Below are 24,018 nucleotides of genomic sequence, written 5' to 3' on the forward strand. Positions count from 1 at the left end.
ACGTAATTAAATACATTTTAAACAATATGTTTGCACAATGTGTTAGATTTTAGATTTTAGCAAAATAATTAATACTTTAATTACATAATCAGTGTGAAACATTACCCACATTTTTACTTTAGCTATTTATTTTGAACCAGTAAAAAAATTAAATAAACATATACAGTCATATGAAAAAGTTTGGGAACCCCTCTCAGCCGGCATTATAATTGACTCTGCTTTCACAAAAAAAATATAAAAGTGGTATGTCTTTAATTTACCAGGAACAGCTAAGTACTGGGATGTTTTCCAAACAAAGATTTTTTGAAAAGCAGTATTTGGTTGTATGAAATTAAATAAAATGTGAAAAACTGGCTGTGCAAAAATATGGGTACCCTTGTGGTTTTGTTGATTTTAATGCCTATAACAGCATGTAAAACTGATGACTTTAAACACAAAGTTGGTTGGATTATGTTGTTAAGCCTTGAACCTCATAGAATCGTCTGTTTAATCATGAGAAAATGTATTTCAGGTGCCTAAATGCAAGTTGCACTTCTCTTTGACTCTCTGCTGAAGTGAGACAGAATGGGATCATCAAAACAGCTCCCAAAAGATCTGAAAAACAAAGATTGTTCATTGTCATGGTTTAGGGGAAGGCTACAAGAAGCTTTCCCAAAGGTTTCAATTGTCAATTTCGACTGTAGGGAACGTTGTCAGGAAATGGAAGGACACAGGCATAGTGGCAGTTAAACCCAGGCATAGCAGACCAAGAAAAAAACAAGAGCGGCATAGGTAGAGGATTGTGAGAATGGTTGCACACAACCCACAGATCACCTCCAAAGACCTGCAAGAACATCTGGCTGCAGATGGTGCATCTGTACATCGTTCAACAATTCAGCGCAATTTGCACCAAAACATCTGCTTTTTATAAAGACCAAATAACTTAATTTTTGTCTCATCAGTCCAAAGCATTTTCTTCCAATATGAAGCTGGCTTGTCTAAATGAGCTTTTGCATACTCCATGCAACTGTATCTGTGGCGTGGGCGCAGAAAGGGCTTCCTTCTCATCACCCGGCCATACAGATGTTTTGGTACAAATTGCACTGAATTGTAGAACCATGTACAGATACACAATCTGCAGCCAGATGTTCTTGCAGGTCTTTGGAGGTGATCTTTGGGTTGTGTGCAACCATTCTCACAATCCGCCGCATATGCCGCTCTTGTACTTTTCTTGGTCTGCTAGACCTGGGTTTAACTGCAACTGTGCCTGTGTCCTTCCATTCCCTGACAACGTTCCTTAAAGTAGAAATTGACAATTGAAACCTTTGGGAAAGCTTCTTGTAGCCTTCCCCTAAACCATGACAATGAATAATCTTTGTTTTTAAGATCTTTTGGGAGCTGTTTTGATGATCCCATTCTGTCTCACTTCAGCAGAGAGTCAAAGAGAAGTGCAACTTGCATTTAGGCACCTAAAATACATTTTCTCATGATTAAACAGACGATTCTATGAGGTTCAAGGCTTAACAACATAATCCAACCAACTTTGTGTTTAAAATCATCAGTTTTACACGCTGTTACAGGCATTAAAATCAACAAAACCACAAGGGTACCCATATTTTTGCACAGCCAGTTTTTCACATTTTATTTAATTTCATACAACCAAATACTGCTTTTCTGCTGTTTGGAAAACATCCCAGTACTTAGCTGTTCCTGGTAAATTAAAGACATACCACTTTTATACTTTTTTTGTGAAAGCAGAGTCAATTATAATGCCGGCTGAGAGGGGTTCCCAAACTTTTTCATATGATTGTATATTGTGAATTAATATTGGACTCATGACCTCCCCCTGAACATTAAAGTTAATCAATTAGCTTTAATATTAATATCTCTGTCGGCCATTTTGGGTCATGAAGATGTTTCTTTTTGGTAATTGACGTTGATTGCTTTGATCTGAGCATTGATCATTGTTTCCGTCGGACTTCACCTAAATAAACCTAATAACTATCACTTAATATTACAGGCTAAAGTGTAAGCGAGCATCTCATGGAGTGTGTGGGTCGCTCCTCCTCTCCATCCTCTCCACGGGGGCGCACAGACGCACTTCACTCAGACCATCGGCCGCTGCTGCTGCCGCCGCCTGCTCTCATGACTTTCAAAGACTACTTTCTGGAGAGGAATACATAAAAACACGAAGAGGCCATGGATTACTAGGCTACTGCGGGCGAGGGATTACCATCACAAAACGGACGTTTATTTATTTTTATTTTGGATGTTCATAAGGATCCTGTCGGATGATGGCTCCGGCAGTCTCCGTCATTCCACTGATTGCCATTCTTCTCAAAATCAGTTGTGTTGCTGGTAAGAGAATACAATAGCCTACTCAACACTTTAACCATTTACCTTATTTCAATAACTATTTTAAAGTAGTTTCTAATTTTTTGCCAGTAATAAATGCTTGTTTCATTTAATGTCCTGTGACTGTGAGAACATACTGATGTGTGTTTTTCTTGTGTTTTAAAAAAGAGCTGCTTAAGTCTATGTACTGCATGGTTACATTTAATAAGTAAAAACTATGAAAAAGTATTGTATTGCGTGATACCTACTTCCTGTACTCATAAACTGATATGTTGAGAGGTATATGCTGGAAAATATTTTCCTATTTGACAAAGAAGAATTTGTTTACACCAATAATTTTCAAAGTTCACATCTGTCAAAGTATAAAGATTGGGATTTCTCTTCAAAGGTTCATCTAGGTTGCATTAAAATTCATTGAACTTGTTCAAAACATTTTTTTTTATATATAGCCCTACCTATAAAAGTCAAAAAGAATCCAATCGAGTTAAATGGAGGCAGATTTGTTTTTGTCTAAAGCAGGCTTGGTCAGCCTAATCTGTTTTTTTCTTCCATACAATAGAATCTGTGCTTTAGGGCCTCACAGGGAGGTGGTGGGCAGCGCGTATCCTCAGAAACAGGAACCCCACCTAGGCCGCACTGTGCTGGGCTATTGAGCCTGACCCGGCCCATCTTCCCCTGCTTCCTGTTTTGACATAGCTCCGCCATTTTCTCCAGCAGTGGAAAAAATGTCCCCTGGACCTAGTAGCCATAGACCCAGTTACAAAACAGTTTTCTCCCCTTGTATTATGCTTTAATTTTCTGCCTTTTGCGTCTGACCTACATTTTTTATTCCATTCAACTTAATTTTTACAAGGAGCAGTTGTGAAGTGATCCCTGACCCCTCTATTTTGCCAATATTTGCCCTTTGCTCTGACTGATGTGTTGTTATTGACTCTCCCTCAGCAATTGAACTGCGGTTTATGCCTGATCCACCAACGCTGAGCATGTATGGCATCCACAGGATGAACAAAACTGACAACCTGGAACTGACATGCAGGTATATTAATTTTAAATGATTGGAACCATACATTGGTACATACATCGCCATTGTACCAAAATACAACATTTACAACCCTGTATATCTCTAAACAGAGGTCGCCAGTACCTGAAGTGGACCACCCCCCCTACGAGCGCTCGCTTCTCCACCAGTGACTGCAGTGGATCAGGACTCTTCTGCACAAGGCTGCGGATCTCCAACGCAACTGTCAACGAAACAGGACAGTACCAGTGCTCCTACAGAGACCTGAGAGTGGAAGATGGCAAGACGTCAGGGGCGGTCTATGTGTTTGTCCACGGTACGACTCGTTTTCAGCTTGAGTTTGTAGGGAAGCCGGAGGGATGTCATGATGGGGCAGTGTCTTATTTGATGTTGTGTTACAAGAAGAACTCAATAGCAAATAGGCACAAGATGTTTCCCATAAACAGGGAAATCATAATCAAGTTTTCATTGCTCTCATTATCAAGTGTTCGTTGCTATCGGCTTTGCAGTATTGTCCTGCAAATAGTATCACTTTAAAGGAGGATTCAGTCATTTTTGGAGAATGCTTGTTGTCGAAATCACTTAGTATCTCCTTACAATCGGCTACCTGTACGTACTGTGTACACTTTAAAAAAGTACAGTGTAAATACACTGCCTAGGCTCTGTAAACAGTCATGTTGCTAGTTGTACCCCGTTTGTTTACATACCCTTTGTATACATACCAGTTTACAGAGCTATAGGCTGTGTATTATCACCACAGCGGATCGTGAGGAGATATTCACTGATGTGATTTTGACAACAAGCGTATACTCCAGAATTGTTTGTTTGTTTGTTTGTAACCTTTATTTAACCTCGAAAGATCAATTGAGGGGTGACCCTCTTTTACAATGACGTCGAGTAGCTGACTGCACCTTTACAATGAACATTTGAACCCAAGCATACTGTGAAAAGTTTTAAGGTTATTCAGTTAATAGTATTCAGAGAAACACAGAGTATACTGAGCAGTTAGTAATGTCTTTCTCACACTAATCAGGATCATTTAGAGTGAACTATAATGAACAAATATCTCAAGTTGTTTCACAGCCAAAGCCTCACAAAGGACATTAAATGTGTTTATTCAAAAATGGAGCAGGTTCCACCCTTGACCCCCCTCCTCGGCGGGGCCTTTTAGTCAGCGTTATGTTGATTTCACCTACCCACCCCCCCAGTTCTATTGAAACACATATCAGATGTTTGTGCGTTGGATTTCATTTTAGATTGGACTTCGCCGTTTGTGCCGTCTGACAAAGAATACGAGGTGGTGTTCATCCGGGAAGGAGAGCGGGTGGTGATACCGTGCAGAGGCTCGCTGGAGAACCTCAACGTCACACTCCACACTGTAAGGAAGAGTTCTTTCTGGTCCCTTCAAAGGTGGTTAGAGAATTTTTAACATGTGAAGGGCTATATTCAATTTCCCCCAAATGAGTTGAAGTATTGCATTTAAATTGGTTGCACTCACATGTGTCGGATTTGAAAAATAATGGCGAAAATCAAATCAAAGGAAGTAGTAGTCCATCCAGGCCTAGGCTCCATAAACACAGCAGTGACCATGTGTTTCAAACTCCATGCCCTAGTTTTTGACGCCAGCTTAAACTGTGGACTCGTGCTCCTCTTTAAGTGTCCCTTTAAGTCAAAGCTTTTGAATTGTTTTCAAGTCAATACTGGGAAATACTTTCTCAGGACTGATATAATTTTTTTTACTCTGGTATCAGCTCAATATCAGTTTACTGAGCTATTTATTTTAGTTAAAAAAAAAAGTAATGTCATCTTATTAATTGACATAGCCAGATAAGGGCCCTCTGTGCTGATGTTGATGTTTTTTTAAACATAATTTTTTAATTCTGTCTTCAAAATCTGGAAACTCCTGTGTCTGTCAGAAGTATCCAAATAAGGAACTTCATGTAGATGTGAAGGACTCTTTGTGGGACGCCAGGACCGGCTTCACTGTTCCCAGTCACCTGATCAGCTACGCCGGTGTCGTGTCCTGCCAGACTCGTATTGGAGATGAGATATTTAAGTCCCCTCTCTACATTGTCGCTGTTGTTGGTAAGATGTGTGTGTGTGTGTGTGTGTGTGTGTGTGTGTGTGTGTGTGTGTTTCACTGAACTGAATAAATACCAAAACTTAGTGGAATCTCGGGAGAACAATAGGCCGTGGACTGACTGCCGTGCGCTCCCTCCCTTTTCCGCAGGATACAAGATCCATGACCTCACCATGACCCCCACGCAAGTGAGGCTGGCTGTTGGGGAGAACCTGACACTGAACTGCACCGCCCGAACAGAGCTCAACGTGGGCCTAGAATTCAACTGGACCCACTCGGGTCAGGCCCTGGTCAGTACACGCCTCCACTGTGATTGGTTAATGCGCTGTTATTCTTTGAATGGACCCATGTGCTGGCCCTCTATCAGCGGAGGAACACATAGACATACCTGTGCTGCATATCACTTCCTGTCTTTGCACAGATTCCTTACTTCCTGCTTTCAAGAATCGTTCAGTCTAACTCTACACACCAAATGAAAGTGCAAAGGTGACCTGATGTTAGGGCTGTGACAGTATATACTGTATACTTTTTCCTTCTGCGGTCATCACTCAGAATATCATCGCGGTTAACCTTCAAATGTTCTTCATTAGCTATTACAGCCTTCTTTTCAGAGTGCTCATTTATATGACTCGACATTGCTTGCAATCAGAAGTTGTTTTAATTTGAACTTTAAATTCCAAATGCCAAATATGTTTTCTAAGTACCAATCCTTGGAAAAAGCTCATTATTATTACAATAGAACCCCCTACACTCCATCCTTTGTAATGAACTGCCCTTACTGTGCTTCACCATGCAAAAACCGAACATAAAGGCTAATGAAAGACATGTACATATAATGAAAGACAAACAATAAAATAACATATGTTTAAGTGTCATACAAACCTTAGGCCTATCATGCATTCCTGTAACTCTCATATGGGTAGAAAACGGGAAACAAGAAACAACGATGATCACGGTTAGGATGCCACACCCTTACCTGATGTGTTTTAGAAACATAAGCTGATGTCGACTCTCCACATTCATATTATACCAAGTCGCCACATTTGTAATAAAAATAATGATAAAATTGCATTTCTGATGTGTCTCTGTCATGTCAGACCTCGGTGAATGGTTCGAGGCCGACCCACTCCACCCCCCACAAGAAGAAGCTGTGGAACACTCTGGTGCTTTCCAACAAGCTGGTAGTGGACAACGTGACTGTGGACCACACTGGAGAGTACACCTGCACCGCATCCAGCGGGAGGATGGAGAAAAGCGTCTCTGCCTTTCTCAAAGTCTATGGTAGGTGTCCGGAAAACCTCATGTTGTCGTGGACAGCTGTTTAACTCAGAGTAAACAGAAAAAAGAAAAAAAAGCCCTAAAACCTTCTGACATTTGATGCATATATAAAAGCAATTTCCGAAATGATCTGGAATTTCTGTTCCTCTGGATGTGGTACGGACACATATGTTATCAGACAAGTAAAAAAACACACAGTATAAATAAATTAAATATTTTCTTTTTTAATCAATTAAAATAGTTGTAAAAAAGAATGCAGCTTTATACTTTTTCTTGAACCTCAAATCATTTGATATCTCCAAAAAGCGTTGCCTTTTCCACTTGATAAAATGAATTGAACTCAAATTGATTTTCTGTTTCTCACAGGCTTATTTTATTTTCTGTTACTACTTTTCTTTTTCCTTTTTTTTGGTCTTGGCAAATTTTTTCCATTTATATTTTTCCTTTCCCCCCATATTGTTTCTCCCATTTCATAACGCGTATATGCTAATGAGGTGGGCGTGTCTATACATGTAAATACCAGTGATTGGTCCATTCTTAAGTACAATTAAGTAGAAGTACGATACATTTTGAATAGATTTTAGCTAACAGAATTGTCATGTCCACTTGGCTGTATTATTTCACTGAAGTTTATGAGTCACAGTGTCTCAGTGTTGTTATGTGTGGGTTTTAGCTTTGAAGTCATTCCCTGTCAGCTGTGTGAGATATATTTTGTGATTTTTCTTGTGTTTCCAGAAAAGCCTTACATTGATATTAAAGAGCCATGGACGAAGGTATGGGAGGTAAATGTGGGAGATCAGACATCGACCCAGATCCCTGTCAAATACTCCGCCTACCCAGACCCAAGCTACAAATGGTGGGTTCATGCTAAGAAGAATAAGTTGTAGCAGAAGAAGTACAAGCTGCACTCTGACATACAATCAGCTACATTCTCATAATATACTGTATATAGCCTACTGTATATATACACATATTTATATGATCTTTTCTGTGTAACCTGCCCTGTTGATGATTTTTTAATATCCCTCTCCTTTCGGCCCAGGTTAAAAAATGGCCTACCGATCACAGATTACAGAATCAAACGGAAAAGTGATGTCCTCATCATCCGCGGAATCACAGAAATGGATGCAGGGAATTACACTATTATCCTGTTCAATGACATTACCAAAGAGGAGCATAGGCGTTCCATCCAGCTAGTGGTCAATGGCACGTTTCCCCTGTTTTTCCTCTTACATATATCTTTATTGAGTTGCCTGTGCCAGAGGCCGTAGTGATAACTTCTGATGTCTTCTTCTTACAGTGCCCCCCCATATCATTGAGAAGGAAGTGGCTGTCAACACCGATGTGTATCCTTACGGCAGCAGCCCCACCCTGAGGTGCACTGCCTGGGGATTCCCCACACCCGCGCACATTCAGTGGCAGTGGATGTCCAAAGAGGACTGTCCCAAGGCCTTTTTGTAAGTCACCTTTTTTCACCCTGCTACATGGTAAGAAAGATTTAGGGTGTCCCATCACATATGGTCAGATGCAGCATGCTTTAAAATAACCAGATGCCCTACCACTTCCGGTCGTGATTTTTAGTGTGGAAATGAGCATGCTCTTTGGTGATTCTGACTCACAAGCCACTTGTGTTTGCGCACAGTGTTCACATGCTTCTCACTCGCTCATTGTCAACAGTTTGTTGATTTAGGAGGAATGGCTGCTTTCGTGATGTTGACAAAAACAAGAGATGAGACAATGAGGGCGCACTCTGACCTGATGTAGATTAGAGGATGTGATTAAGGCTCCTGTCAGTGTCCATTTTTAGAAGGACAAAGTTTATTCAGACTTTGAACGTGTTTTTGTTCAGAGACTTTCACTATGCAAGACCTCTCTCAGGATGGCGGCTCAGGTATTCAGGGATTAAGGTGAGACGCTGCAGGCCAAATCATCCTTATTTCAAGCACTGGTCACTTAAAGATTTTTGTGTAATTCCATCCGTCTTCTTCTTACAATTATTTATAGAAGGTCCAAAATGTACATTTAGGTGTTTATTTGACTAAACATTTTCTCTTTGCGTCTGTAATATTACTCATATACAACCATCTTTAATGGCCAATATTTCAACATGAATTTTTTCAATATTCTGAACCAAACATCTCAACCCGTGAAGCACTGACATCAATTAATCCTTCTATTATTATTCTTAGCACTATTCTGAAGGTTATAACATAAGGATTTTTTCATATTCTGTTCATTGTCTGATTTATGTTACATTTTCGTCTTCAAAACATGCTGAAAATGCATATTTAAGATATGTACATAGTATGTTTGGATTTTAAAATGAAAAAAAGCTGTATCCAAAATCTGTTCCCTCAAAACTTTGGACACTAATATGTTTTAAAAATAAAATATATATTTCAACTCTGGCTTTATCCAACATCTACATTTTTGTTTTTAAAGAGATGCAAAATGTTCTCATAGCTCGTTAGATATTGCCAAAATTCCATATTTATCGAACATTTCTGAACATTTTCTAATATACAAAATAATTTATTTAATGTCAGTAATCAACTCGCAAAGTTTAATGCTGATATCTATAAGTTAAATAGTTCACCTTACTTACCTGCAGTGTCCCATCCAAGAGTAGGAGTTGTGTGTGAACGGCTGCTTTAACCATCAGCAGCTTCTTTATCTCGTGCCGACACATCAGAGCTCTTCCTCAGCCCTGCACTACGTTTCCTGTTGTTCCCATCCGGCTCTCTGTCAAAAAAGAGCTTCGTCCTGCTTCTTGTGTACGGTCGTTTCCTCTTTTTTCGTACACACGATTTCCCAGTCGTAAACATGGCAAAATACTGGACATACTTGTCATGCATTTTTTTCAATTTCGATTGATGGTTTGACTTTGCCTTGACCGAAAGTAAATCACATTACGCAGCGAAAAGAGTAAAGAACAAAAAAATGAGGCGTTGAAGGTCAGAGTTGTCATTTGTAAGTGTAAGTGTAACACTGAACCTACATTGACGTGGATGTTGCTATATGTCCGACAGGTCTGGGCTGAAAAAGTCTGAGGAACAGCTAGCAGAGTGCACAGGCTGGAGGGAAATCAGCAACAGCACCGGTTACCATCCTGTAGAACGAATTATTTTAGACCCTGATCATGCCCAGAAGGTAAATAAGCCATCTTGACTTATACCATAATAAACTGGGAGACAGTGCATGTTACATTATGACCGCATCTAATGTACAATTATTAACAAAGTAAATGCATTTCCCTAGAAAATTGTGAGCTCTTTGAAGATTCAAAAAGCAGAGGCCCAGGCGCTCTACAGATGCACGGCCACCAACAAAGTAGGAGAGGACTCGCGCATCATCTTCTTCCATGTGACACGTGAGCACTGTGCTTTTTCTTTGTCATTTTGCACCACCACACACAAACAGTTACAAAATTGACTTTGATTACATTTATTTTGTCCAAAAGTTCTGCAAAATTGTATTAGGTTAGTTAAAAGCAAACATGTTATGTATATCTATGTTCACACATTGATATTGCAGTAACATAATGATTATAAATTGTGCCAAAATACTTCTGACCAACACAATATATTTAAGGCTACATATTTTAGATGTGTCCTTTCAACATATATTTTATGTGTTTTTAACATTTTAACATTTGGTTCATTCATCCAATTTTTTTTTTAAATAATTAGTTTGCCATGATTATAATTAGTTTGCCAACAGGTTCCAATCAAATTAATTAAGCACATCAAATGCACTGCGTTGAGCTGGCACAAAATACATACAGTATATAAACCAATTCAAGAATGTATGTTAGGTGCACAACCCACCGTATTCACATTTTTTGAGTGAGACATACATTTCAGTATCTATTTCCCTTTGTCTGTCTGTGCGCTGTAGGTGGCCTGGAGGTGAGCATGTCTCCGTCCAACGAGCCCTTAGAGGAGGACCATGTGGTTCTGCGGTGTAAGGCAGACCAGCTGCTCTACGGTAACCTGGCCTGGTTCCGTGTGACCAACGTCTCGGATACGGAGAAGGTTGCGTTGGTGCAGCCCTGCCGCTCCCTGGCTCTGCAGCTGAGGCCTCTGTCCCAAGCGGCTGTGTCCAGGACGCAGGGCACCAACGTCACCCTAGAGCTGCTGCTGCCCAACGCGTCCAGTCGAGATGAAGGAATGTACGCGTGTCAGGTGGAGAACATCAAGACTCAGGAGAGAACCTGCCTGCTGCGCCGGCTTTCTCTCAAAAGTAAGGAAACATTTTATGATTTTTTTTATCGTTGAAAATAAATAATCCGCTGATATACAATGGATAACAAGTTAATTGTAAGTGATTTAGGAAAGATTTTAGTCGCACTTTATCGTCGTGTTTTCAATCTTTCTCAACCCCGTAGAGTGAGATTATATGAACCGTTTTTAGTGCAGTTACACTACTTTCACACCATGGGTCGCTATGTTTAGGTGAAGCAGCCGTGTAGCAATCTTAGGATCATTAAGAATGCAAAATAACATATAATATAACATCATGAGGAATATATTACTATGCATGTGTGTTCCGATGTTTTTAAGTGAGGCTTAGTTTAAAAAACACAACAAACTTATAGTTTTCATAATGTAATTATTTATTTAAGGTCACATATTATGCTCACTTTCAGGTTCAAAAAGCCAAGTCTACTCTGATTGGCCCTTAATCTAACATCCGGTTTGAATTTAACTGCCAGTTAGGTTCAGGGGTATCTAGGGGTGTGCGTACAACAGGTAGAGGTAGTGCTACATTGGGTTGGTAATGAGGGGGCTAGGCTTCTCACCTTATGAGTTCATAAGAGGGGGAGGCGGGGCTTGACTGGGTTTTTTTAACACAGGTGTAGCTGGAGAATACTACTACCAACGTACTGATGTGGAACATTTTGCATATAAGGAGACCCTTTATGTTTGTGTATTCATTGTGTGTGATCCTGATTCAAGGTCTTGAGGCTGCGAGGATCCTCAATAATTTAACCGATCAGAAAGTCAACGTGAGTGCAACTATCTCTCTCCACTGTGATGCTACTGGGATGCCAAACCCAATGGTAGTGTGGACCAAGAACAACCAGACGGTGGTGGAGGGCTCAGGTGAGATGTGCAAGGCTTTAACAAGCAACCATGACTCAACGCAGAAGTTGCCACAGCTACAGTATATGGAGAAAACAATATGGCTTCTCTTTCAGGTGTAATTCTGAGCCAGCGCAACAACATTCTGACCATTCAGCGCGTGAAGAAGGAGGACAGCGGCCTGTACACCTGCACTGCATGTAACAGCCGGGGCTGTGACACATCGCAGGCCTTTCTGGCTACTGAAGGTCAGTCCCCGCCTGAACTGGTTGATTATAACTGAAATATTACAGTGGACAATGATGGAGTATTTCCTGTTTTTGGTAAATGGATTATGAGACAATGGGCCTCTGGGCACAGATAGCCATTCTGCATTGGTAGAAGAGTTCCCTACACTGAAAGCAGCCATATTTTTGTGTCTATTTGGAGTCATTTGTGTATATTTGTGTACAGGCGATACAAAACAACTGCAAAAAAACACGGAACAACCTTTTGGTTGTTCCGTGTTTTCTTGCAGTTGTTTTGTATCGCCTGTTTTCTTTCTTAATTAAAGAGCTATTTTTCAGAGTTCATTCAAGATAATCTAACCTCAAGCACTTGGCAATACCCACATTTCCCCTCCTCCCCCCCAAATAACCCTGCATTTGTCTCTGCCCCTCAAGGTTTCGTCAACTAACGTCACACATTTTGATATCAAAGACACAGAGTAAGAATAACTTTACTTCCTCATGACAGGAAGTTGTCCCAGTTTGCACACATCCTCCCGGGAGTTTCTAAATCTAAAACAATGAGGAGACTTGCGGGACAAAGGGAGAGGCCAGACCTGCCCCATGCTCCAGCCTCTGCTCTCTCCTCTCCACCCTTCTCTGTTCCGTACACACACAGATAGGGACAAAGAAAGAAAGAAAGTGTGAGCTTGAACTAGAACCAGGGGCCTACGTGACCCGCTCCTGGCCAGCAGAATGTTGACCCAGTTACAGTAGCACCCAGCTCCGGCGCCATCCCCGCTAACAAGGACAGATCCGCTAACAAGAAAATCGCTGTGTGTGAGGGGGACAACATATAGGGAGAGCAGTTTTTCATGTCTGAATCTTACATCACTATTACTTCACTATTTATTTTAGATGTCACAATGACTGCCAGATCTATTACACAATGTCGCGTGTTTCTTGTCATGAAAGCTATCTTTGTAAAAAAAAAAAAATTACAAGAAATTTCACAAGATGATCTGGCGTGAGAAAATGTTATTAAAAGGAAAAAATAAATACATAAACGCTCCATTTCTCTGACCTCCTCTTTCCCCCCCTAACAATTTGCTAAGCTCAATGGTGGCGGAGAGAGACGCTTCATTACAGCATGTGGTAACACAGCACCATAGCTCCGATAGGCCTTTTTCCTAAGTTGTCTTTGGCAGCAGTCGTCGGTGCTGCCTCCTGACCGTTTGTTATGACGAGATAAAAACAGTCTCCTTCCTCCAACCTAAACACATATACACGTGTACATGCCAAAGACAATGACAAACCCGCCTGAAACAGATTCGACTCTGCCAAGGCACGTCATCGAAACTGTTCGACGTTCCCAGGTGGCCGTCCCACGTTTCTCCGTTAAAGAATGGGCGCCACGCTTGTCAAATTACTTATATGATCCATATGCTTTGATATGTTTTACTTTGAATTTGCTTGTGAATACCCCTGCAACTCACTCACTTGTTTTTATTCTAGGTGCGGAGGAAAAGACTAATGTGGAACTGATTGTTCCCATTGGGTCAGTGGTCATCGCCATGTTTTTCTGGTTACTGATCGTCTTTGTCATCCGGGGAAGAAAGAGAGTAAGGACTTCCTCATCCTCCCTTTTGCCATACTTCTCCTGTCCTCGGATTTTCCCTGCAGTTACACACAGGGGAGCCTATAATTTTTTTAAAGATTACACAAACACACACACACAAAAACACAAACTCAGACACAGTGTGGGGGTGTATGACTGATTAGAAGTGACTGGTCTGGCTCTCAGTGGCCACTCTCCATTGTAACCAGGAACAACAGGGCCACTCTGTGCTTCCATAAGTCACGTAGGTCCACAGAAACTGATTGGACCCATTTTACTGCAAGAAAATGCCGTACAGTTTCATTGGAGAGGAAAGGGAAGAACTGACAACAACTCATTAATTCACACCAATTCTCTCTCGCACTGTTTCAGCCGAGTAATCGGGATCTGAAGACGGGCTACCTGTCCATGATCCTGGACTCAGAGGACATGCCGATGGACGAGCAGTGTGAAAGGCTCACGTACGATGCTAACAAATGGGAGTTTCCTCGGGACAGGCTGAAGCTAGGTGAGACACAGGGCTGGTTCGCCCCAGAGAATACTGTCCTCAGTGAGGTAGCACAGAGGACGGAGACGGATCTTCAACTGGTGACCACAATCTTTTGGGAAAAACAAAAAGAAAGAAGAGACAAATACATTTTTAATCTGATTAGTGCATCACCAAATGTTAAGGGTTGAATAATGGATTATAAATCTTCATGACATAAACAATTACCTGAGAACATTTTATATATTTAGATGTTTTAACAATTAATGCCGAAGAGTTGTGAGTCGTAGAATGAAGCTTTGTCAGCCAGGAGAGAGAGTCTGGTCCCTGGTCTCCCTGTTAAACCAACAGGGGGTTAAAACATGTGTCTGAATGCCAAATGTTTTGCATTACAGGTGACCCACTGGGGCGAGGGGCGTTTGGTCAGGTAGTAGAAGCAGCCGCCTTTGGCATCGAGAAAGCAACCACATGCACCACTGTGGCAGTCAAGATGCTTAAGGGTTTGTATTCTGTCCTCCCTTCCTCTTTGTCCATGCAAACTGACAGTACACACAGACATGCACAGTGAAAACCTCAGTCAATGGTGACATACTATACTCAAGATTTTAATTGGCTTTCTGTTAGAAACTGTTTTCACAGTGAAGTGTCTAAAAAAGCCTTTATATTTCTCAAAGGCTCTCCTCTTTTCAGCCTCAGTCTGAAACACTCCATATTTGAGCCTCTCTTCAATCTCTTGCCCAGTCTGCTCTGATTGGCCCACAATATACTTGCTAGTTATATATTGGTTGGTAATGAGGGGGCATGACTTCTCCCCTTATGATGTCATAAGGGGAGAGAAATCTGACTGGTGCTTTTTCAGAAACACGTTTTCAGAAAGGTGCAGATGGTGAAAAAAATAGATAATTATTATTTTCTCATACTTTGCGAGTCTCAATAATTTTTCAATTAATGTTGAAAAACCATGAAAAAGGGAATTTTGCATAAAAGCTGACCTTTAAATGTGTCCTTCTGTGTTACAGAGGGAGCCACGTCCAGCGAGTACCGCGCCTTGATGTCCGAGCTGAAAATTCTCATTCACATTGGACATCATCTCAATGTGGTCAACCTGCTCGGAGCCTGTACCAAGCCCGGAGGTGAGCCAGCAGTCAAAGCTGTGCTGTACATAAAGGCGGGCCTAATAGCATGAAGGGTTCCTGATTATATCTCTCTGAGAGCAAGTGAACTATTTACACTTGGCCCTCAAATGCTTAGTTAACGTGTGTTTATTTGGGGTGGCTGATGTTTATTTTCCTTTCTCTCTAATATGCCTCACAATCATTGTGAAGGAGCTGCTAAATGCCCTCTTTGGTCCTGTAATGTAATGTAATGTCATGAATGGCTGAAACTTCTTACTTTGATCTCTTTAAATCGTTTGCTATTCCATCACTCTACAGGGCCACTGATGGTGATTGTGGAGTACTGTAAACACGGAAACCTCTCCAGCTACCTGAAGAGCAAACGTGGAGAATACAGCCCCTACAAGGTAAATGATGTGTAACCATTATACAGCCAATGAACTGCAGACAACCCTCTGATGTGGTAACACTGGGCCCAGACAGCATTGTCCACGGACCATCACACAGCACAGATTGCATCTAGCGTGGAAGATTATTGAGATCCATGCTTGCAGTGTTTCACTGATCGTTTCGCTAACTGATCATCTGTGTTTTCCCCTGGTGAACAGAGGAAGCGAGTTGATAGCCAGAGGTGGGCGACTGTAGAGGCAGAGGATTTGACTGAAGGGGATCTGGGTCTGGGGAAAATCGCCCAGTTGGACATTTGCACGGGAACTGCCGTCTGCTCCAGAGCTGTGGACAGTGCTTCAGGCAGCAACATGGACACCCAGGAAGGTGGTGAAGACACATTTGAACTTAGGCAACAGTTAACTGCTTGTGGACACTTGTAATTAGGGCTGTGCTAAAAATCGATACAGCAATATATCGTGATACTTATTTGTGTGATATCAGATCCAAAACTCAATATTTAAAGAAAAGATTCAAGTTTTAAATGGGTTGTGAACTAAAACTTTCGCAGCTGTAGAATAGTTGCCTCGAATGGCCGGGTTTTGAATTTTGAAATACATTTTTTATTTTATTTATTTTTTAAGATTTTTTTTTTGGCATTTTTTTTTAATGCTTTATTGATAGGGGAGAACGGGGTAAAATGCCACACAGGTTGGTTGTCACAATCGTTATATCTCGGAACCAGAAGGAAATTTTGGTATGTAAATATCCAGAATTGGGATCAGAGGTCACCTACATAGTCTTCCTTGGAGTTAGACTGCTGAATTTTAGGTGAAAGGACTGTTTGTGTTTTTCATGTCAAATTGAAAATATTTAGCTCCTCAGTTTTTTTCTTCTAGGCTTTTACACAATGGGTTTATAACAAAACACTTGTTACCCATACAAAGTGTGAAGGGTAAACTATAGTTTAGATTGTGGTTAGCAAGCTAATTAGTTGTCAGATGGTTGTTGGCCTTGATGCTAGCAAGAAATTCAAGTTGGGGTTGGTCATCATATTTTTTGGGGGGTTGGTTGTCACATGTTATCCAAAGGCTGCAGCCAGAAAAGGAACCCAGTAACGAAAGAAATTGTCAAGCTGTATCCTCACTGACACCCCAGAGAAGGAGAGAATAGAGCAGGAAAAGGCAGCTAGCATGCAAAAGAAAAAAGGACAACAAAATCAAAACAACCCAGTGCATCCCAAACTAGACCAGCTGCCAACTTGTCAACTTGACAATGCAATTAAACTTTCAAATTTAGTTCTGCTTTCTTGCCTTCTTTTTAAGATTATTCCCATTGAGATAACATTGTGACAAACAACCCCATAGTGTGTGACAACCGACCCCTTGATGGGGTTGGTTGTCACAATGTGTAAGGGTGTCTTTGATGATTAATTTCTTCTTTATTACAATAAGATAGAAAAAGTGAGGTGTACACATTTCAAGCCAACACCTTAAGCTTCAATTTAATGTAGGAATGACTTTTGAAAGATGTTTAGGTGATGAGCATTTCTCACTAGAGTAAAAAGTGTGCCTACTTACCCCGTTCTCCCCTAGTGTAGAGACAGAGGTGAAATGGGGCAGAGAGGGGAGTGACAGGCAGAGAATGACCGCGGGCTGGAATCGAACCCGGGTCCGCTGCTGGCCGAGGCCCATGGGGGGGACGCCCTACCAACTGAGCTAAGGGCGCCCCCATTGAAATCAAGTTTTGAATCAAATAGTTTTGACTACATTTTTCCTCTGAATTAGCAATATAATAAAGACCAGTCAGACCGTACACAGCATCTTGCTTTTAAATTTTCAGTGAACATGTTGATTATCACAATCTATCGCAATATGCATTGTATTGCATGTATCGTGATATATCATATCGTGACCCATGTATCGTGATGCCTATCGTATCATGAAGTCCTTAATTGATTATAAAATGCCTCATGTGACCACAGAGAGCTCAGACGAGGACCATCTGACCATGGAGGATCTGATTAGATACAGCTTCCAGGTGGCCAAAGGAATGGAGTTCCTGTCCTCCCGCAAGGTGATGTAACAATCATTTACAAATATGCTTGTATGCGTGTGGGGTCGGCCAAAAGTCTGAGATAATAATCGCTCATGGCATGTGAATGTGACTTCCTTTGTTGCTGTGCAGTGTATCCACAGAGATCTAGCAGCCAGAAACATCCTGCTTTCTGAGAACAATGTGGTTAAGATCTGCGACTTCGGCCTGGCTAGAGATGTCTACAAAGACCCTGACTATGTCCGCAAGGGAGATGTGAGTCCCCTTAAGTGACACCTAGATAATCGCTTACATGTTTAAGGTCAGTGAGGCAATGAATCTTACATCTTCCTCCTACCACAGGCACGCCTCCCACTAAAGTGGATGGCTCCTGAGACCATCTTCGATCGGGTGTACACCACGCAAAGCGATGTCTGGTCCTTTGGGGTCCTCCTTTGGGAGATCTTCTCTCTGGGTAAGCCAAATGAGCACAATGTCATGTAGCACTAGACCCATAATGCACCCTGCTTACCTGTGATAGAATCTCTTTCATATCGTCTGCAGGGGCTTCTCCCTATCCGGGTGTTTGTATCGACGAGTTGTTCTGCAGGAGGCTTAAGGAGGGCACCAGGATGAGACCCCCAGAATACGCCACCAATGAGATGTGAGTGCAAAGCTGACGCAATGCAGTTGATCAGGGCCCATGAACACAACTTGCTCACACTGACTTGCTGTGATCCAATTTACCCATGTTCACAGATACCAGACCATGCTGGACTGCTGGCTGAATGTTCCAACAGACAGGCCGACATTCGCAGAGCTGGTCGAACATATGGGCAACCTGTTGGAGGCCATCGCTCAACAGGTCTGTGTGGTCCCATACCAGTGTCTCCATAACTAACTTCAGACGGAAATTGTTCTCACAGCTACCGTGTACTTTAAAACATTCATGCTCTCTAAAATATTGTTAGTTGTCAGTCCTTTAGTTATTTAAACATTCAAGAATTAAATTCCACAGGAAGCAGATGCAACAGTGTCTGCGCTTACTGCAGCGTCCAAAGTCCTTAATACAATTTGTAATCAAAGGAACACCCGTTTCCTTTGCAATATGTCTCAGTCCCTGTTTACCTGAGCTACACGCAGTTGGATGTTCATACTCATTCACTGAGCGTTGCCAAGTCATTCAGGGAAATCGGGGACGTCATTAACTGAAGTTGAAGTAAAAAACAACACAAGTTACACATCAGAAACAGGAAAATTAATTTCTGGAGCACATTAAATCTCAGCAGAAGTGGAAAGTAACAAGGTACATTCACTCAAGTATGTGAGAGAACTATTTTGAGCTACCTAAGTTTAGTAATCAAAGTTTATACTTCCACTAGGAAACTTGGTACTTTATACTCCACTAAGTGTTATCTTTAGTTACTTGTTCCTTTACAGGGTTTAGATTAATTATACCAAATATAATCAACAAATAATTTATGACATTTTTACATCTAAAAGTATATACTGTATACATATATATGATATTAAATTGATGTAAAAATAATCATATTCTATTCTATTCATTCTCATATATTATTATATAATGGGCCATTCTTTTGATACTTATGCTGTTACATTTTGTACCTCTACTTAAGTAGAATATGAGCTTTACTTGAATCAGAATATGTATACACTGTTGTTCTACTAATATGACTACTTCTTTCACCACTTATTATTCACTGCTCATTTGTGTGGAAGTGATTGATGCAGTGTGTATTTGTTGTGCAGGATGGGAAAGACTACATCCCTCTCACAGCGGGCAGTGATGCAGAAGGCTCTCCAGTGTCCCCCGACCCCAGGAACCCTTACAACAGGCCCCAGAGTGGGGACGTCCTGGAAGCTCAGCTCCATTATGACAGTCCTTCCTCCCTCGGGTCAGCATGCTGCTCCTGCTCTATCTCCCACCCCTAAAAGTTACACAACACTCACTGATGAATCTTGTTCAATTACTTTTTTTTACTCTGTGCAGATTGAACCAACAAAACGAGAGGTGCGGTCGGCCTCTCAGTGTCAAGACGTTTGAGGACATCCCTGTGGCGCACAGCAGTGTCATGGTAAGTGTGTGTGTGTGTGTGTGTGTATGTGTGTGTGTGTGTGTGTGTGTGTGACTGCACTATCAATACACACTCAAAAAGCAGATGTTGTCATAAGATTTCATCCATTTCTACTGAGAATGAGCTAAGTTGTATTTAATTTGATTGAGCCTCCGTTAACATGAATAGAAACAAGTTGAATTTCAATACAATATGATTAACTGCAAAGCCTTATGTTGAACAGGTGTACTTTATAAACTGGCAACTGAGTAAACATGTTACGATGAAATCTAAGAATAAGGCTAAATAACTGATTTTTTGATAACAGAAAGTATGCTTATGGTCACCATTTTCTTCAAGGACGTTTGCCCTGTAGCCTGCCAAGACCCAAACAGGATTGGCTCCATATTAAATGATGCTGAATCATTGTCAGAAAATATTAATCAACATATTTAGGGTTGATTAATGGATTCTAAAGTCTTGGTGATAGATTTTAAACAATTGCTTAAGAACATTTTATAAGTGCAAAACATGTAATTATAATACATAGTATTCAATGCTAATGAGGATTTGCAGCTTTTGTTTTTTTCCGATGTGGTTTCAAACTGAACATCTTTGGGCTTCCAACTGTTGGTCCGAGAAAAACATGCAGCTGGATTACCAGTGTTCATTTCAGTTGTTTGTGGCAATTCTGCAGGAGGGTCACACTGACAGTGGTATGGGCTTCACATCAGAGGAGGTGAAGGTTTTCAATCAACAGCTGTCTACGCCCAACTTCAGGTGAGGACCAAGCATCAGCCCATAATCCAGATAACTCTTTGACTCACTATGTGATACTGTATCTCTCTAGGAACCATATGCTTCTTAGCTGTAAATCTTGGCCTAATTGATTTACAACATAGTTTGTTTGGTTGGATAATGCTTTTTAGACATTCTATTTGAGTCTGTGGCAAATTTCAGGCAAATACAACCACAACATGTAAGACGTGAGAATAAAAGACATACATTAAAGCTATAGTGCTTAACTTATATCACCCCCCCATGAGGAAGTATGAGTAATTGCAACAACTCTGTCAGCGCATCTACACGAGGTAAGACCTTTCGTGATCGCTTTTGGATTTTATACCTTCTGCTGTCCATCCAGGTTTCTTACTACTTAGCAGAAGAATCACCAACTGAAACAAATCATGGGCTCTTCTTGAGCTCCTGCATCAGTGTCGGTGGGGGGGGGGGGGGGGGGCTACACCAGTTTGTAAACGCTGTCATACTGAGAAATACCGAGAGAGTGTTGTGGAGCTGATAGGCTTAATCACCTTTGTGTCAACTCATCTGGCAACGGCTTGAATGCAACCGCCATTCATCTATGTGGAAAAAGTTATGCACTATAGCTTTGATGTTCAAGTAATACTATTTGACCTTTTCTCTCCTCAGCCAACTGCTGCGCTGTAAGAGTAAAGAGTCTCTGGCCTCTGAGTCGTCCAATCAGACTAGCGGATACCAGTCAGGGTACCACTCCGATGACACAGACACTCCCATCTATGCTAACGAGGAGGCCATCATGAAGCACAACATGATGAAGAAGCCACTGCCCAAGATACCTGACAGATTCAACGCAGAGATCCGCTACAGCACACCACCCGTCTGACCCTCCACTCCGACCCCCATACTCCCCAACAACTAAAACCCTGTGTCTTTCCACTGTACAGTATTTGTTTACCTTCCACAGTTATTAAACTTTAGGAACGATGACAACACATGCAACGGAGCTTGGGCTCACTGCGGGTGTTGACATACCCGAATAAGTCAGCTGGGGAAAGGGAGAAAAATGAAGGTTGTATGATAAGTTTGTAAGCGCAACTCTCTTTGGAGGAATGCTATCATGTTTACACAGCGAGTGAAAGGTCTGGAGAGCCGAGACAAGAGGACACACCCACTTCCCTAAGGCGAAATCCACCCACTTCCTCTATTGCAGGAAATGGAAATGGCATCTGGAATTTTTAGATAATTGAACCAGCAAATGTTTTCGTTCTCATTCTTTTTTTCATTTTAAATCTCGTTGGCTCACTAAACGCCCAGCAAGGAGGCAGTTCTCCCCGATCAGTCAGAAGAAGGGTTTTAGTCACATTTGTACAGTTCCTCTATGCATATAACTTACAGTATTTTATTAAAAGTGTATCACTAAACCTGCAATAAATGTGGACTAGTTTTATAAAATAAAAATACTCACAGATTAAGACGTTTCTTGCTTTTTTATTTTTTTTAACTTTTTTTTTAATGATTTTACAATTTTTTCACATACGCACAAAACAACAGAATAAGTATACACATACAATACATACACAACCGTTTCTCGCTTCTACTTAAAAAACAAACACATTTTTACATCTTGTGTTAGGTGTGGAAAGTCTCCTGTATTTGTCACTATGAGTTTTTTCAAAACCATGAGTGTGTTTGTCTGTTTCCTACACCTTCCATACACCTATCACTTCCTTTCTCTGTGTCTTATGCGAAAGAAGATAATACTTTTTCAGCCTTGGTCGTTTGTTTATGTGTGTGTGTGCGTGTGTCCGCACGTGTCTGTGTGTGTGTACCCTATAAAAACAATGTCCTGCTAACCTTGGGTATTTTCTTTGTTGCGTTCAGCTCACAATGCCCATAATAGCCATGCCAAGGCCATTGTGGGCTCCTGTGACAGCAAACAAAGCAAGGGGGCACTTTAAAAAAAGTAGGTTTGAGAGTTTAGGAGGAGATAAATAATCCACAGAGCATAGGATTGTAGCTGTTGTTTTGTATCCTCACACTTCCATGACTTGTTATATAGAGTTAATCTTGTCTTTGGTTGGAGGATAATGTCACTACATTTGGTTTACTATTGTGCCAGAATGTGTTACTGAATCCACTGATGCCTGGCCTAAAACATTTAGCTGCTGGTCAGTCTGACCGAGTGGTAGTTTATGAGAACACAATTTATTGTGTCTACAATCAGGGGCAACACACCCAGCTAACTATAGCACAGGAGAGGAAGTGACACGCAACCTCTGAGGAGTTGCTTCTACGTACACTTCCCCATGGAGCACTAGGGGGTACATTGAGAAAGTCCTGCTCATTACAGCACAGGAGGCCAGAAGGACACACAGCTCAATGTCAGTTTGGCTGTACTCAAGACAGGGACAAATGAGTTTTAAATGTTCTAAAAAAAAGTTTATTTTATTTTATTTTCCTGAACAAAAGCATTAATAGCACATATTAGAATGTGTGCTTTTTTGAAGAAAACCTTATACATTGGAAATACATTGAATTGGTCTATTATGATTTAAAACCACTAGATGAATATTACTAATATATTTCACCCCCACTATTTAAAAGATATTACTGCTGTCAGCCTTGTTATTGAGCAACAGTGCCCTCTGCTGTACTGAAGGGGAAAATACATGTTGCCCCAGTTTTCCCATGGTTTTCCCTCAATTCAGTAGGTTATGACAATCGATCAGTGGATATTTGACTTGTGAAGATTCCAAGTAAATACAAAAGCACAATGTATCATTATTATGATTTTTTCATTTCTGAGACATGTCTGGACATGTCTGGGACGCAGAAGCAAGAACAGTTTAATTTCCTCCTGAATTAACAAAAAGGGCGAGGCAGATATCTGCACTGGCAGGAAATAACTGTACCTAGGCATTCACAAACAGCTTCAGTATAACAGTACAAACCCAGCCGACTAGGCTGTAAGATGGAGCCAGCTGTTGTGGTGCAAGTATGAGATGATCACAGTTTACTTACAAAAAAATTATAAAATTTGTTTTATTTATGAAGCCCAATATCACAAATAGCCATTTTCGTCAGTGGGCTACACAGTCCGTACACAGTATGACACCCTTAGACCCTAATCTCCACTGAGGAAAAACTCCCAGCAAAAAACCCTGTAACAGTTTCCAGAAGCAATGCGTTAGTTGAAATGAGTATGAACACAAATTTGAAACATGCTGGTGTCAATGAAAATGTACATGCGGTATACATTAATTATACAGATGATTTGCCGGATAAAAGCAACAAAATCAATTGACTTTGACTCTATTTTTGAGATATAACTCTCACCACTAAGTGGTAGCAGTGCTCTAACATAAGTTCACCAAACTCTGCAGAAGTCTTGCAGAGTAGAGCAGCAAGCTTCCTCCCTTGTCACTGTACGGCAAACCCTCAAATGTTCATCCCAAGATGCTGATAGTGTGTGACATTTGGTATGCGAACGGAAATGAGGCAGAGTAATGGGGCCTCGCAGGATCATGCATTAGACGA

General features: G+C 41.1%; 1 protein-coding gene across 2 annotated transcripts; it reads left to right on the top strand.

Annotated features, from left to right (window-relative positions):
• Positions 1-2,137: 2,137 nt before the first annotated feature.
• kdr (kinase insert domain receptor (a type III receptor tyrosine kinase)) lies at positions 2,138-21,924 on the top strand. Of its 2 annotated transcripts, none has more exons than XM_080032665.1 (30): positions 2,138-2,337; positions 3,277-3,370; positions 3,466-3,668; positions 4,609-4,730; positions 5,269-5,437; positions 5,583-5,722; positions 6,530-6,713; positions 7,446-7,566; positions 7,753-7,916; positions 8,011-8,167; positions 9,740-9,860; positions 9,969-10,080; positions 10,608-10,952; positions 11,669-11,815; positions 11,911-12,042; positions 13,516-13,622; positions 13,991-14,126; positions 14,501-14,605; positions 15,125-15,238; positions 15,539-15,627; positions 15,829-15,994; positions 17,592-17,683; positions 17,795-17,917; positions 18,005-18,116; positions 18,206-18,305; positions 18,401-18,506; positions 19,415-19,560; positions 19,656-19,740; positions 20,417-20,499; positions 21,151-21,924. In XM_080032665.1, the coding sequence occupies exons 1-30, from the start codon at positions 2,271-2,273 to the stop codon at positions 21,362-21,364; spliced, it is 4,056 nt and encodes a 1,351-aa protein (XP_079888791.1). In that variant the 5' UTR covers positions 2,138-2,270; the 3' UTR covers positions 21,365-21,924. The 2 variants fall into 2 exon arrangements, with proteins under 2 accessions (XP_079888791.1, XP_079888792.1); XM_080032666.1 differs by having other exon boundaries at positions 5,272-5,437.
• The last annotated feature ends 2,094 nt before the right edge of the window (positions 21,925-24,018 follow it).

This window comes from Ammodytes marinus, assembly GCF_949987685.1.
Source record: "Ammodytes marinus genome assembly, chromosome: 8".
In the NCBI taxonomy this organism is placed as follows: Eukaryota; Metazoa; Chordata; class Actinopteri; order Uranoscopiformes; family Ammodytidae; genus Ammodytes; species Ammodytes marinus.